The 17202-nt window shown below is 39.5% G+C and overlaps 1 protein-coding gene across 1 annotated transcript in view; it reads left to right on the forward strand.

Moving 5' to 3' along the window:
- The window catches only part of LOC149300930 (polypeptide N-acetylgalactosaminyltransferase 17-like), a 169075-nt gene extending 167162 nt beyond the window's left edge, over positions 1-1913 (forward strand). Inside the window, exons 10-11 of the mRNA XM_089484554.1 lie at positions 171-338; positions 1785-1913. Of these exons, the coding sequence (XP_089340680.1) occupies positions 171-338; positions 1785-1913 (297 nt within the window). The remainder of the gene's footprint in view (positions 1-170; positions 339-1784) is intronic.
- The last annotated feature ends 15289 nt before the right edge of the window (positions 1914-17202 follow it).

Below are 17202 nucleotides of genomic sequence, written 5' to 3' on the forward strand. Positions count from 1 at the left end.
CCCCGCCCATTTTCTATTTAAATGGGGTGTTTCCCACGATGTCAGCGGGAACACCCACTGGCCTCATTCTGCAAGGTAGCCGGAGCTTAAAAGCTCCAAGTTATGGTAATTATATTTGTTTACATTATGTATAAACTGAATGAAAAACATATCTTTGTATATACTTTTAGCTTGGGAGATACACTAAAGAAGGCTATCTTCACCTGGGGACCCTTGGAAGCACAGTGCTCTTGCCTGATACTCGCTGCCTAGTAGACAATAAGAAAAGCAAATTCCCACAACTGATGGATTGTGATAAAGTGAAGAGCACACTTCACAAACGTTGGAGCTTTATACAGGTAATTGTAGTATTGTAAATATATGGTATCTATGTACAGTATGTGTATATACATATCTATCAATCGTCATTCCAATTGTTCAATGGGGTTAAAATCTCGGCTCTACACCAAAAACAGTTTTGCTGGAACAGGTAAAACATTCCGCAAACTGCTACTACAAAGTTGGAAGCATACAATTTTCTAAAATGTCTTTGTAGCATTCTCCTCACATCCACCTAAACCAGGAGGTTTGGCAGGTGTGAAAATGCTGTAAAGTAAGAATGCTTTCAAAAACAAACATGTTTATTTTTATCAATTAGCAAAATGCAAAGTAAGTGAACAGAAGAAATCAATCAATACTTGGTATGACCACCCTTTGTATTCAAAACAGCTTGCTGGTCCCTTCCTAAACTCTGTTTTAAACGGGTTTTTTTCCTCCCTTGATCCACGGCTAACCGGACTTGTGAGGCAAAACCGCTGCATCGTGAGCCCATACATGTATGGGCTTTGTCGTGAAGGGGTTAATATGTAAATTGAAACACAATCATTAACCGAAGCCGAAACAGCTGTGTAGGAAAAAAAAAAGATAATGCTTACTCCCCATCACAATTGGAAGATGTCCATTAGTGTCTTAAGCTAAGCATTGGCAGAAAACAGTGCGACCCTGGTACACCCATCTACTGTCCGGATAAGTCTTGGAAGACGGAAGACTTGCGGCCAAAAACCCATACCTCCGATTTGGAAACAAGGTCAAGCAACTCTGCTATTTACAAAATCACAGGAACTGGGTCAATGATAGATGGCAGCAGGTGTTCTGGAGTAACAGGTCAAAATTTAAATATTTGGCTATAGCAAAAGGCTGTTTGTTCACAGCATGGCTGGAGAGCAGTACGAGAGTAAGTGTTTGCAGGCATCAGTGAAGCATGGTGGAGGTTCCTTGCATGTACAACTAGATATTTATCCATCATGTAATACCACTAGGGAGGCATCTTATTGGTCCCAAAAGTATTCTGCAGCAGGACAACAACCACAAACATAAAGCCAAAGACATTAAGAACTTTCTTCAGCTCAGCATAAAAAAGGTAGTGCCGGAAGTGATGGTATCGTCTCCTGATCTTAAAATTAACAAGTGTTTCTAGAATTATAGGAAAGAAGGAACTGAGGCTGCCTAAATTCACAAAAGAACTGTGGATAGTTATTCAAAATATTGGGAACAACCTACCTGGTGAATTCCTTAAAAAACTATGTTCAATTGTACCTAGAATCATTGATGGTGGTCACACAGAATACTGATTTGATTACATTTTTCTTCTGTTCACTCAGCTGTAACCCAGCAGGTTTGTTATTACTCTCATTATTTCTTAATATTATGTGCTTTATATCAAATTCTGGTTTGTGATGGATTGGTTATGTTACGCACTTGCTTGTTGTCACGAATCTATTTATTAAATTGCTGTCTAATTCTAGAATGGAGCAATTATGAATAAAGGGACTGGACGCTGCTTAGAGGTTGAAAGTAGAAGCAATGGTGGTATTGACTTAATCCTTCGAAGTTGCACAGGTCAAAGATGGACAATTAAAAACTTTATCAAATAGAGCCAGAACATCTGTTAACTTTCAAGCTGCTGTATTTGGAAGAAAAAGTACATGTAAACCGCCTGTTTCCAAGATGCACAAGGCATTTCTACAGACATTTGCCAGAATTTTTAGAGGCAGAGGACATGGCTTGAATTGGTTGCATATTCCTTTACATTGGAGCAGGTTCACATCAACGTATTGCAGAATTTAATTCAATATCATCCATTATGTTTATTCCTGGAGGCTTTTAAGTGGCCAGTACAATACCTTTTTTGCATGCCTGTTTTTTTTTCAACTACTTATGTCTTTAAGGTTACAAAACATTTCCCTTAATGCCAATGAATATTAGCACAAACTAGTAGTGTTATGAAACACTTTTTTTGACAAAAGTGCTTGCCTAGCGCACAGAGGGCTAAGCCCTAGCGATCACACAATGTGGACTTAACTGTATGTATTAAACATTTTTTTAGCATCTCATGAAACTAAAGGAGACATGAAGTTTCTTAAAAGTTGAACAAAATGGATGTAGCCTGTTCCACTGCAAACTCAATTTGTAAGATCATTTGCCTGCTATTCTTTGGAAAATGTGTAATTCTTTAATAAAAAAAACTCACAATAAATTTACAACAAAGTATAGTATAATCATTGTCACATTGCCATATAAGCACTTTAGGTTTGTGGAAGTTGTTTTCTCTATTCAGTTATGTCATGCCTGTAGACTACTGTTTCAAATGATTTAAAAAGCTTGACAAATGTGTACTATTAATTAAAACGCCTAAACGTAGTGTCTGTGTTTTAATGAATGCATAATTATTGTTTTGCCTTTGATTGTATTTATTTTCAAAATGTCTTATACTATTCTAGTACATGAACGAAACAGACCCAAGGGATTTAATGATTTAATAATTGTCACAGTCCAACACATTAGTTAAAAATCGACCCAGGGTTTTCTCTTGAATGCAGTTTCTTTCTAGCCATACTTGTCTGGATGTATTTCTATGAAGACACTGTAGAAGTGGCAAAGGTGAGGCTTGAGCCAAGATCGAGAAGACTGAACACAGTCAGCATGCTAACTGAACCTTCTCATTCTTAGACAAAGGTAACTGCACATGCTGGTATGGTGTACACATATACACAAGCTGCCTTTGGACATGGGAACTACCCATGTTGACATCTTGAGCAGGAAGTGCTTCACTTTAAATGTGCTCATTTGTAAAATTACCATATGCCAAGTGCTGAATGAGAACATGGAGTCCACAGTTAGAAACAAAGAATGTGTTGGCAAATAAGAACCATTCAACCCATCTAATCTGCCCAATTTCTGAATACTTTCATTAGTCCCTGGCCTTATATGTCAGATAACCTTATGCCTATTCCATGCATGCTAAAACTCCTTCACTGTATTAATCTCTACCACGTCTGCTAAACGGCTATTCCATGCATCAACTACACATCTCAGTAATGTAATATTTCCTGATATTATTCTTGATCATATCCCCTGTCTCATTTTTCTTCCAAGCTATACTCGTGAAGATCATTGAAACTTTTCTGTAAAGTTTCATCATACAATTCATGGACCAATATAGTAGCTCTTCCCTGAGCTCTCTTCAGAGTATCTACATCTTTCCCCAGTACGGTACACAATACTCCAACACCAGTGCTCTGTACAATGGCATGAGCTCTTACCTCTCCCTATACAAGGAAACATTCTGTTAGCAACTTCTTCTGGTCTGTTAAATTGTCTACCTACCTTTAAATCCTCTAAATTAATCACCCCTAAATCCCTTCCTTCAGATGTTGTCATTAATACAGTATCAAATATTCTATACGCTGCTCTTGGGTTTTTATTTCCTAGGGGTATTATCTTGCACTTAACCACATTAGATGTAAGTTGCCACAGCTCTGACCATTCTTCTGCTTTACCAAAATCATTTGCCATTTGGCCTATCCCTCCAGGAACATCAACCCTATTGCAAAAGTTTGCGTCTACAGTAGAAAAACATACCTTACCATAAATACCTTCTGTAGTATGACAAATAAAAATATTAAAGAGAATGGGTCCAAGTACAGATCCATGTTTCTGATCTTGAAATCCATGTGATTTGAGATCTTCAACAATCATATATTTTAACATAGTTTCCATTATTTTTCCCACTTACAGTCCTGTAGTTGCCTGACTCCTCTCTACAACATTCGCTAATTTCCAATCCTCTGGGACTACTCCCATTAACAATGATTGGTTAGATAAAACATTAATGCTAGTACACCACTAAGCTCTTTGAATAACTTTGGGTGTGTCAGGCCCTATCAACTTATTTGTATTTACCTTAGACAGCTAAAGTAGAGCTATAAACTAACATGTATCAAATGTCTCATTGGTCTTTTTTTTAAACTTAGGTTACTTTCCTTCATTTCCATCTGTAAACACTGAACCAAAATATTAATTGAGGCAGTCAGCTAGACCTTTATCATCTTCTACATTCTTCGTCCTTTTGTTTTTCATCTAACTAATCCTTGTTTTACTTTCCTTTTCTTGATTATGAATCTAAAAACATCTATTGTTTTTTTTACTCACTGGGCTATTTTCTCTTCTGTGTGTGCTTTGGAAGCTCTGATAACTTACTTTGTTTGTTTCTACCTAATCCTATGGTTACTAAGTGCTTACTTTTTTAGGTTTTTATTTTAATTTTTTTACTATTTTGGCCACTTCTGCAGTGTACCACAGTTTTTTCTTTTCAATGTTTGCTCTTAATACAGTTAATACAATTTTCTGTTGCCTTCAATAATTCAACTTTTAAATAATCCCATTTTTCCAGGCACAACCAGCTACTTTGGTTTTCCAGTTCACCTCAGGAAGATTAAAGCCATCTATAATTATAACTTCCCCCTTCAACATCATGTCAGCTATTTCTGCAATAAGTAGATTAATTCCATCTTTTCTACTTTGTCCAGCATGTCAATAAATCATACTTATTCAAGTTCAAATGTAACCAAAACTGAGTCTGTTTGCCTCACTAACTTTTGTTAGGTTACATTTTGTGCTATAGAGGGCCACCCCCCTTTTCTTGTCTTTTTTTTTTTTTATTTTATTTTTTTTAAGTACACCATGTACTTTTCCTCTCACTACACCATGTCTCAGCAACAGTCACTAACTCCACATTTTCAGTTGCCATTATTGTCACAAGTTCACTGATCTTATTCGTTAAACTACAAGCATTTGTAGACATTTTTTAACAAACATTTCATTTTGTAACAGACATGCTACAGGTGCCTTCTTTCCTTGTTTTGGATTGATGTTTTTTGATGTCTTTTGCCTCTCTAGTTTAAATACTGCCTAGTAAAATGTCGAAACTACTCAATGACACCAGTGTTCCATTTCTAGAAAGATGCAAACCATCTTTTTGTACAGGTCATTTCTATTCCAAATAGTGGTTCCATGAGCCAAATACTTGCCCCCTACACAATTCTCCAAGCCACAAGTTAAGTCTATAATGCTCCATCCACCTATCAACAACTTCCTTCACATCTGAAACATCATTGCAAGTCAAGTAGTTTGTCCCTAGATGGACATGTGCATCCCAATCCTACTTTGCTAGCTTAACAATATTAAAGATATGTCTCCTATAGCATCAAGACGACATCTCACAAAACCACTATTCTCCAAATCCACACCTATTATAATATATTGACCCAACAACTGCTTTCAGTCAGTCCTCATCTTGTCCTTTTTTTCATTTGGTTCAGGCTTATATACACCATAGGGCAGGGGTGCCCAACCTGCGGCCTCAAGGTGCTGCAGGACTACATCTCCCATACTCCTCAGCCAGCCCCTTAGCTCAAAGAGCATTATGTAGTCCTGCAGCAGCTGGAGGGCCGCAGGTTGGACACCCCTGCCACAAGGGATGGTGGTTGCTCAATATCTGAGCCTGTCTCTATAAAATCACTAAAGTGCTAGAAATTAAATATGGAGACCCACAGACATGCTAGATCCTGTAGTAATCCATCTGCTAATCCTAGGAAGCTGCTGTGGTAATGGCTTTGCAGCAGTCCCAGCGTGAGTTTGTTTAACAACTAAAAATCTTCTGCTGCAATTCAGATCAGGCAGCATCCACACCTCCAAAAGGTTGAGGGTGAAACAAATGCATAACAACTATTACAGTGAATCAAGTCTATCATTTTAAGGAAGTGGTGAAGAATTTATATCAACCAAATACTGCATTTTGAAAGATTTGCAAAGTTAAATGGATACTTACAATCCCCCTTCTATGTCTCATTGCACAGAAGTTGGCAATACCTTTAAATAATTTGATTCATCCATCAACAGAAGATTATATATATATATATATATATATATATATATATATATATATATACAATTATACCACCCACATATAAAAACAAGACACTAAACAACTGCTAAAACAACATTGGGAGGAAGCACTCACTCCAAATAATGTCTATTAATAAGCACCTATGCTGTCAATAGGAAATTACTTCATCTGATAATCATCATTATTTTTTTAAATACAGAAACATATAAATATATGGTGCATTGTAATACCATTTCAATTTCTGTGCTAGCTAAATCTCCTGTGATTTCTACATCCTCTATTCCTAATTAGAAATGCTGTTTTTGTAAACCTCACCCATCACAAATCATGCCACACGATGGTCAAAAAAGGCATAAGAAGAAACTAAAAGTTAATAGTTAAACATGAACAGGGCATAGTGTAATATATCTGCAAAGGTCATCTCAATGAACATTATTACTTCCCATAATAACACACATGACAAAGTTAACAAACCATTGGAGGTAAATGTTAATCTAACCTTGGCCTGAGGCAGAAAGATCCATTTGATGTATTTTAACAGAAATGAGTCTATAAACTGAAGGAATCAAGGGAAAAAAATAAAGCTGCTCTGTTTGTGATAAGCTTTATATAAAAAAAAGCGCAGAATTAAATGTTTCAGAATTTCCTTTTCCACAGCTACAAAGAAAAAAGGAATCATTATCGCTGTTACGAGAGTATCACTTTGACAGAGACATTCGCCATATGTTATCTAATTGTATTAATGCTTCTTTTACCAAGAATGAACTGCCACTTACTTACTTTTTGTAATTCTGGGAGTCATTTCAGTGATTTGTGTCCTTGACAACAATGCGTTAGTGACATTGTCTCAACTATACTATGGTACACAAAAAAAAACGTCTTTGTGTCTTGGCATGACCTTCATTTTTTATCACTACATTGGCATTTATTATAATGCAACTGTAAGGACAAGCCATACAAAATACAATTTTTAAAATAATACAAATATGTATCAAAAATAATTGTTCTGGTATCTTTAAAAATATAAACAACAAAAAGTTTCAGTATCTAAATGTGGAAGTAGGGAGCTTGTGGAATTGTAGAAAAATTTATGATTTGTGGGATATAAAGGTAAAACTGAAGCCAAGATATGGAGGTCAGCCCAGCAGTCAAACCAGGGGTAGGCAAAGTATCCGTACCTTGCCAGTAGTGTCCATGACAAGGCTTGTGGAAGCCAATGTGGCTTATGGTTCCTTTGGTCAAATGTCCTTCACAAAAAATCTTGCTGCTCGCCTTTGACTCAAACTCCAACAAATTGCACAATATGCACTTGTCAGACATTTTCAATATGCACTACCTGTAACATATTCACAAATCAGGTTGGAATAGATATATTGTACAATGAGCAAAGAAATAAGAAGTCTTTGTGCACTGCAACTGCTGTAATAAGCCAATGTTACATTAGACACCTTTGTAAATATATGTGGAATTACAAGTACTCTGACACACACGAGAAAGCTGAGAATGAAATATGGCAAAATTAAAATGGTGAATATAAGTAGAAATCCTTCCAAAGTGGATCGTACACTGAAAAAGAGAATTTGAAGCTGGCAGAGAAGGGAAAATGTATATATGTTGTGTTTACAAAAACATTGTACAATATATTAAATATTACTGCTGCAAAGTACATCTGATCCAAAATTTCAACCATTCACAAATATGGTACCAGAAAACATAACTTCATAATTTCATAGACCATTTAACAACACAAATATATGAAAAAGAACATTTTAGAACTGTTAGAACATGGCGTATGCACAGCTAATGCATTTATTCAACAAAAATGCATTTAATAATGAAAACCATGAAACCTTAGCTTGCAGGTAACCACTAGAATTGTGCATTGATATGAATTTTAACAACATTTGACAATTTCATCAAATCATACAAATGTCAGAAACTGAGGAGGGACCAAATACCAAATACAAAACAAAGCAGAGAGCTCTGAATTTGTGTTTGCATTCTATCAGTTTTTTCACAATTACTCAAATTCTCATTAACACTCTCTAATACTCTCTTTCAAGTTCTCTATCAATGTCTCCCTATGTTGTCCGTAGAGCGTTTCCATTTTCCTGTCACCTTTCTCACTTTGTTCTTCTGTCTTCTTTCTTCTGTCTAGTCCCCTTTACCTCCGTGGACTAGGCCTTTTGGCACACTTCCATAAAAGGACGGAGGCTACGTGTACACCATCTACCCGGCTTGGAAGGAGAGGCTGTCCCTGTGGCATTGCATTTTTGCAGAAGTACACAGAGAGGCCGGAAAAATAAAGGACGGAAAGAGAAGCGTTTCTGGACCTCTCTTTCTCCACAAATATGTCTGTGTTATAATGGCCTATCAGAGTACTTCTGCAAAAAAGCAGAGTTACAGGGAAAGCCTCTCTTTGTTCCTCCAATCAGGGAAGAGGGTGTGCCTAGAGTTTTTGACCTTTTCATGAAGGAGGCCTTGTTCACAGAGAAGCGAACAAAGAAAGAAGACGCAAGGAGAAGAAGAAGAACAAAAAGATGCAAGAGAAGAAGAGGAGCTGTAGGAAAAGAGGCAGGGAAATGGAAACAGCAGAAAAGGTAAGGAGACATTGAGAGATACTGTGAGCGAACATGAATGAAAGTGTGAGAGACCATGATTATGAGTATAAAAGAGCATGAGAGGGTGAATGAGGGTGAGTGACAACGAATGTCATTTGTCAACTCAAAGGGCAGAAGAATCCATCCAAATAATTTTTGGTCCATTTAGAAGTCTAGTAATCACTGCCTGTGTTCTCCAAATCCGATGTACTTACAGATAAAATCTCAGTTTAAATAGTTTATGTAAATTGTTGTCATGATCCTACCCAGGCTGTGGAGTTGCATATCTCACTCTTGTTTCAGTTTCCCTTTTTTGCTTCAATCCATTCCTGGATTTCCTTTTGCTCTGTTCTGATCTTCCATTCCTTGTTTCTGCTTCAGCTCTTTGCTTCAGCTTTGTTTCCTTTATAAGGTGTGCCCCTCCCGTGTGTTCTGTTTGTCTCAGTCTGCATTCTAAAGGTATGTCTTAGTGCTATGTGTATGGATTTCATGTTTGGCTTGTTTCGTACCTTTGTCAGCAGGGATTAGCGTTAGGACCCAGCTTCATTGGAGTACTTTGGCGTAGTGGTGGGCTAAGCATACTATGGCCATAAGATATGACGGAATCTCCAATAGTTATCAAACAGTCCTAGGCTAGTTCCTGTATTTATGTGTGTGTCCTGTATCCCCGGCAGCGGGGTGTCCTGTCCTGTATCCCCGGCAGCGGGGTGTCCTGTCCTGTATCCCCGGCAGCGGGGTGTCCTGTCCTGTATCCACGGCAGCGGGGTGTCCTGTCTTGTATCCCCGGTAGCTGGGTGTCCTGTCTTGTATCCCTGGCAACGGGGTGTCCTGTCTTGTTCCCTGTTGTGCCCTGTATTATGTATATCTTGTCTGGTTATGTTTATTCCGTGTCTTGTTCACTGTTGTGCTCTGTAACATGTATATCTTGTCTGGTTATGTTTCGTGCCTGGTCTCCCTGTCCCTTGCTTGTTATGTTTCTGCTATATTTCTCTGCTTAGCTTCCATACTCCCAGCCTGCAGCATCCCGCACATGAGTCTTGTGTGATGTCTCATGCTTGTTCCAGGGTGCCTGCAGGATTTCACTTCGTTCTGGACTTCATCCGCTGCTATATCAGGGCGCTGGTGTTTGGCTGCACAACCCTAGATACTCAACTCCCAGGTAAGTGCGGTCACCCTGCATCAGGCCCTGTCCATCTCCGCTACTGCGCAGTGACTCCTGAACTCCATCTTTGGGCGCACTGGGTCCTTTCAGTCATCAGCATGGACCCAGTTCCTTACAATTGTCCTTTAAACATCAGTAATGAACAATAAAATCAAGAACCCCGTAATTAAAATGTCATCCTTCAGCATAGGTGAGTACGATTATGTTTTCAATTAGTCCCTTTAATGATCTTTTGCGAGTTAATTAGAGCTAAAATATTTACAATATCCAGAGTCCAAACAATTATAGTAAGTTTGAGTGATAAGGACACCAATAGGCTTCTAACTTAAAACATAATACTCAAAGCCTTTCTTGTGTTCGTGTATGTATGTATGTACTGTATGCAGAGCCGGCCTTAGGAGTTGTGGCGCCCTGTGCGGACTACTCCTCTGGCGCCCCCTCTCACTACCCCCCCTCTCTGCCCCTTCAAACTACCCCCCCTGCCCCTTCAAACTATACCCCCCTCTGCCCCTTCAAACTACACGCCTCCCCTCTGCCCCTTCAAACTACACGCCTCCCCTCTGCCCCTTCAAACTACACCGGAGTAGTCCGGCGCTCAACATGAGATGCTGGCACCGCGACGGCGTCACGGATAGTAAGGGGCGCCGAGCGGTTGCTGAGAACTTCACGAGCAACCGCTCGGCGCTCCTGCCCGGGACTTAGATTAAAGCATCGGGGGGGGGGTTTAAACTTTATTTAACATGAATGATGTTAAATAAAGTTTTTAAAAAAACAACTTAAAACATCGTGTTTTTTTGTTTAAGTCCCGGGCAGGCGCCCCTGCTACCATGGCGCCCTGTGCGGTCGCACAGGTCGCACACCCCTAAGGCCGGCCCTGACAGTATGTAAGTATATATAGTAGTGTAGTTTTACATATCAGGACATAATAACAATCATCTGTTCCTTAGCAGGTCTAAAATTAGGGAACTACAACCTCGGATGAACAACACATGACATATTACACCGTGTCATGATTTATTCAACAAAAATAAAGCCAAAATGGAGAAGCCATGGATGAATACCCTTACTGCTTCCATTAGGCAGGTGCTGCTAATCAAATGCCCTTGATTATTTGATCATCAGAAAGTGTGACCACCTCCATAAAAATGTTGTACATTTCCTTCAGACATTTGATACTTTTCATACCTATACATAATAGTAAGCCTGTAAAAAGCTTTTGGCACCAAATAAAGATACATGGAAATACAAGAGGGAAAATACAGCTAAAACATTTTTCTAGAAACTACTTCTAGCAAAACAAACTAAAACATGCATTAAAGGCTGATGGGGTTTTATTAGTTTTATTTTAGATTAATTTGAATAAATAATGTGTTTAGAACATGTATGAGAAGTAGACATGTGCAAATGGGCCAAAAACCATTCATACTTTTTTGGGTTCATTTTCGGCCCATTCGTTTTCAGGCAGCGAATTACTTTCCCTGCCTATTCGGTTCGGCCGCAAGGGGCATTTTTAACCCCTTAACGTCCATTGCCGGGTCAGGCACGTCATGCAAAACGGTCACTTAACGACCTATGACGTGCCTGACACATCATGAGACTTAAACAAGCTTAGAAAGTGATCAACGATCACTTTCTAAGCTTAAACGGGTTTGCTGTAATGCCTCGAGGCAATGGGCAATGTAATGGAGGCATTCAGCAACACCGAGATCGGCATCATGGGCCATGTCTGGTCAATAACTCCCATTTTAAAAGCGTTTAAAATCGTTGATCGCCTCCTAAACTTCAATGGTGACGCTGGAATGCCTCGATCAGGAGGCATTCAGCGACACCAAACACGTACCCCAGCATGGGCTGTGACCGCTCCGGAGAGCGGTTACAGCCGCTACTGCCGGTGATCTTCGCCATCCGCAAGATGGCGGCCGCCCGGGAAAAAAAAAAAATACGTTGAAAAAGTTCGCTAGATGGTCTCCAGACCCTCTAGAGAAATCTGGCTCCACTTGCAGGTTGAATACAGATACTGCATTCAACCATAAAAGTCAATGGAGCCCAGCTTTCTAATCACTATGTGATTAGTAAAATATAAAAAAAAAAAAAAAATAATGAAAAAAAAGGAAAAAAAAAAAGCTTAAAAAGAACATGGTGACATTTAAAAATTATTATGAATCAGAGGAACTATCCAGTTCCAGCAAAATGTAAAAAAAAAGTCCAAGAAGAATAAAATAAATAAAATAGAAAAATAAAGTTTATTATTATGAGTAAATGCTAAAATTAGCACTGTATCTTCCCAAAAATCCTGACATGGAAGAATTTAAATAAAAGCATTTCAAATACGCAAGGGGTGTCTAATTTAAAAAAATTAATGGTTTGATCGGGTAAATTGGAGTGGCCGGGCTCCCCATAGGCACAGGGGAAAAAAGCGCACTTCCAAAATGTGGCATTTTAACCCCAAACACCAGACAAACCCATACATGTGGGGTATGACTGCACTCGGGAGATGTTCCTGAACACACATTGGGGTGTTGTTTGATAGTGATGTATACCTGGAGCTATAAATTTATACCTAAAGTGCAATTTGTGTGAAAAAAATACCAAAAAAAAAATACTACCACAAAGTGTGGCAAAGGCTGGTGGTAGAATCTGATGCATGGAAAGGGTTAAATACTACCATTTTAAGTACCTCAGGGTGTCTAGTTTTCAAAAATATATGGTTTGATGGGGTAAATTGTAGTGGCCGGGCTCAAAGATAGGGCATAGGCACAGACTGACCAAAATAGGGAAAAAAAAGCACACTTCCCAAATGTGGCCTTTTAACCCCAAACAGCATTCAAACCCATGCATGGGTGGTATCACTGTACTCAAGAGATGTTGTTGAACGCATATTAGGGTGTTTGATAGTGACGTATACCTGGAGCTATAAATTTATACCCAAAGTACAACTTGTGTAAAAAAAAATACCCAAAAAATACTACCACAATGTGTGGCAAAGGCTGGTGGTAGAATCTCATGCATGGAAAGGGTTAAAATTCTAGCATTTGAAATACCTTGGGGTGTCTAGTTTTCAAAAATATATGATTTGATGGGGTAAATTGCATTGGCCGGCTTCAAAGATACCCAAAATGGTACATGGGGGGAAGAATTACCAGATTTGGAAAAAATGGTTTTGAAATAGCAAAACGCTACTTGTACTTCTAAACTCAGGACAAATAGTAGAATATATTTAGTAGGTTTTTTCATTAGCTTTTTTGGATGAGTAAAAGATTTTTGGGGTAAAAGTCAGAAAATGTGTTTTTTTAAAATTTTTCATCATATTTTATTATTTTTTTTTATGGGAAATTAGATAGTATGATCAAAACAATGGTATCTGAAGAAAGCCCTTCTTGTCCTGAAAAAAACAACATATAATTTGTGTGGGTTCACTAAATGAGTGAGGAGAAAATTACATCTAAACACGAACACCGCAAAAGTGTTGAAACAGCCTCGGTCCCAATGGTACAAAAGGTAAAACACAGCCTGGTCCTTAAGGGGTTAATGAAAATTGGTTGCCTCTCAAGCTCTCTTAGTGTTTCCCTACATTCTCTGCCAACAACTTCAGCTTCTGCCGACCACTTCAGAATCTTTTTCATCTTCTATCGCTTATCTTCGCTCTTCTATTCTCTCTTCTATCTTCAATTTTCTATCTTTGTACGCATCTACGTGTACATTACCTGGATGGAGCTTCTGCTAAAATGACAGCGCTTCTGGTGACGTCCTCTCCTCGATCCTCCAATAGCGAGAGAGAGAGAGGACATCACTGATAGAGCCACCATATTGCCCAGAGTTCTATGTGCTATGTGCGCAGACATCCTCCGCTACTATCTTCCACTTCCGCCGGGGCTTCTATGATGGAGCACTCGCATGACGTGACCTTCCGGTGCTCCACCATAGAAGTCCCGGCAGATTTAGCGGCCAGCGCTGCAGGGGACATGGATATTCCTCTCTGGCAGCCGGTGGGCGTCTGCCCGAAGCGTTCAGACAACCTGCCGGCACTTCCTCTGGGACTTCTATGATGGAGCAACGGCATCACATGACCTTCCGGTGCTCAGTCATATAAGCTCCAGCAAAAGTGGTGGCACTGCTCCTTGGTAAGTAAAATAGTGTCACGATCCGGGACGTTCTCGTCCCGAACCGCAGCGGAGCCATTCTCCCGAGTACCCGCGTCCCGCGGGCACTCGGGGTCTGCTGCTCCCCATGCCGCCCCTCCAGAATAGGAAGGAGGCACACGCACACATGCCACGCCCCCTCCCTCTCTCTATGCCTCAGTGGAGATCACACTGCACGCACAGCTCCACTTCATCAGCTGGGGGCAGGGCTGGGAGAAGCGGCAAGTTTAAAACCTGAGCACTGACACTCAGTCACTGCTCGGTTGTTGTTCCCAGCTGAGCTGTTCCCTGCTGCATATTGCGTTTACTTCTGATTTGGTTTGTTCCTGGCTACTCTGATATCTCCACTCCTGACCCGGCTTGTCTGATTACCCTCTTGTTGCTGACTCGGCTTGTTCCTGTTTATTCTGATTTCTCCACTCCTGACCCGGCTTGTCTGAGGATCCTCCTGTTGATGAACCATTGCTTGCTCCTGACTACGTTACCTTCTCCATTCCTGACCCGGCTTGCTCAACTATTCTTTGGACTCTGTCCGAACCGTTCCTGTTGCTACCTTTCCTGCTTACTGGATTCCTTACCTGCATTTACCAACAGAGACATTACAAATTGCCATGAAAAATTAAATAGGATTCACCAAATTTGGGGTACTGTAGTAGCCAGCTAAGCAATATATGGCCATATAGTGTAACGGAATCCCCAAGATGTTTTTTTTAATGGTATTCATTAAACATGCACTGGATTCTTGCTTTGTTTTTTTTACTGGTCACTTTTATTCTAGCAGCAACCCAGAAATCTGAATTTTTATGCCTTTTATGTTGTGCTCTCCCCTATTTTATATATATTTTTTGTGCAGTTACATAAATAACACAACAGCAAGTGAGCCCCCTTGCCGCCAGTGACCTAGGGGCAAAGCCCCATTTACCCAATTGTTAATTTGCTTCTGAAATCTATAAATACAGACCAGTTTAAAACCTTCGAGGTCTGGAATTCCACATTCCTAGTTTAAGCATAATAATGTATGTACAGAAGTTATTTTTTCCATCAACTACAAATATATCAGTTTTAAACTGTTTCAAGTAAATATTAGTTTAAAACTGTTTAACAGTATTTATATTGTTAAAATATATTTTAATGATCCTTATTACCAACCAATTAACCTTTTGAATGCACCAATAAAAATGTTAATATATTTTGATGATATAAGCTTTCTGGAAGTTGCATAAAGTAAAATGTTCTACAGTATAATCATACCTGAAAAATAATGTTATTCTCCTAGCAAGTCTGGAAGAGTATCTTAGTCTTATTTTGTATAAATGGAGAAACTTACAAGTCCCTGCTGCCATCTAGAGGATATACCGCCATAAAGCAGTTATGTAAGAAAAAAGAAACAGATCATGCTGATTTCCAAGTTATATAGAAATCCCTGGATTTATAATTGCGTACCCCTATATAATGGCATTCCAAAAGTCCAACCATTGTACATGGGCACCAATTCTGTATTACCAAAATTAAGATTCAGACAAGAAGCTTGGATAGCTTGTCCTCCCCATAAAAATCTCAAGGCATAAAAACAGCTATGTGTTCTTTATATAAATTCAGAAAAAAGCAAAATGCAGACAGAATCACAGTATCCTCTGATCAGGGCCGGACTGGCGGCCGGCAGACCAACATTCAAAACAGCTGTTGAGCGGCTGCAAGTGGGATTGGCCGCTGGCCATGCCTTAGCACTTCGTCCCATGTCTTAAAAGGGGTAGGATGAAGAGCTGAGGCACTGCCATTGGACACAGTGGTAAGTCGGGGGGGTGTTATATGGGCATAAGGCTTTTCTGGAGTACCCCATGATATGCATTTTAACCCCTATATGCCACTCTGCCTCTAGAAATGCCTTTTAACCCCCTATATGCCACTCTGCCTTCAGAAATGCCTTATACCCCCCTATATGCCACTCTGTCCCATGATATGCCTTTTACCCCCTATATGCCACTATGTCCCATGATATGCCCCTGGCATATAGGGGTATAAGGCATTTCTGGAGGCAGAGTGGCATATAGGGGTAAGGCATTTCTGGAGGCAGAGTGTCATATAGGGGTAAGGCATTTCTGGAGGCAGAGTGTCATATAGGGGTAAGGCATTTCTGGAGGCAGAGTGTCATAAAGGGGGGTATAAGGCATTTCTGGGGGCAGAGTGGCAAGCCTGGGGGCAGATGTGCATAACTGGGGGCGCAGGTTGGCAAATAAAAAGAAATAAAAACAAAAAATGCTCAATCATAGCTTTCATTAAATATGAAAAAAATTGTTTACATGAATTAATAAATAAATAAATGTTTCTTACAAGAATATCGTGAAGAATAATGTGCAGTAGCAAATGTTTTGATTCCAAAATCAAAAGGCAGTGTACCTGTATATGTGTGTATAAGGGCAGTGTACAAGTATGTGTGTGTGTGTGTGTGTGTAAGGGAAGTGTACATGTATATGTGTGTGTAAGGGTAGTGTACATGTATATGTGTGCGTGTAAGGGCAGTGTATGTCTATATGTGTGTTTATGGGCAGGTGTGTGTAAAGGTAGTGTGTAAGGGTCCTGGGAGGAAGGCTAGCATTAGCCTTTTATAATTAAAAAAAATCTCTGCTGCTGTGGACTACTCTTTCAATGATACTCAGCCAGCATTATGGTGGACACCTGGCTGGGAATCATGGGAACTTTAGTTCACAGCTAGCATCTGCAGCTTTACTGTTGGTGCACTTCCCATGACGCTCAGCCAGCATCATGGAAGTAGTATGTCTGGCTGAGCCTCATGGGAATTAAATTCAATGTGTAGGTTATTTTAATATGCATGACTGTGCTGACAAAAACAAAACATGTTTTAAGTGGCGATGCAAGCACGACATTGTAAAGTGCAATTGCTTGTATTGGTTCCGCGAGATTTTGAAAAGTGTCCCTCCTTCACATTTTGAAATGTTGGGAGGTATGCATTATGTCTAATGTATATAATTTATTAGGGCCTTTTAACACTTTTGCTTTCTGGCATTTTAATACAAATAATGTGATAAAAAGAATGTTATAGTTATTTGTATGGCA

Source organism: Sceloporus occidentalis, unplaced genomic scaffold (assembly GCF_023333645.1).
Source record: "Sceloporus occidentalis isolate IW3139 unplaced genomic scaffold, rSceOcc1.0.p SCAF_22, whole genome shotgun sequence".
NCBI classification, from domain to species: Eukaryota; Metazoa; Chordata; class Lepidosauria; order Squamata; family Phrynosomatidae; genus Sceloporus; species Sceloporus occidentalis.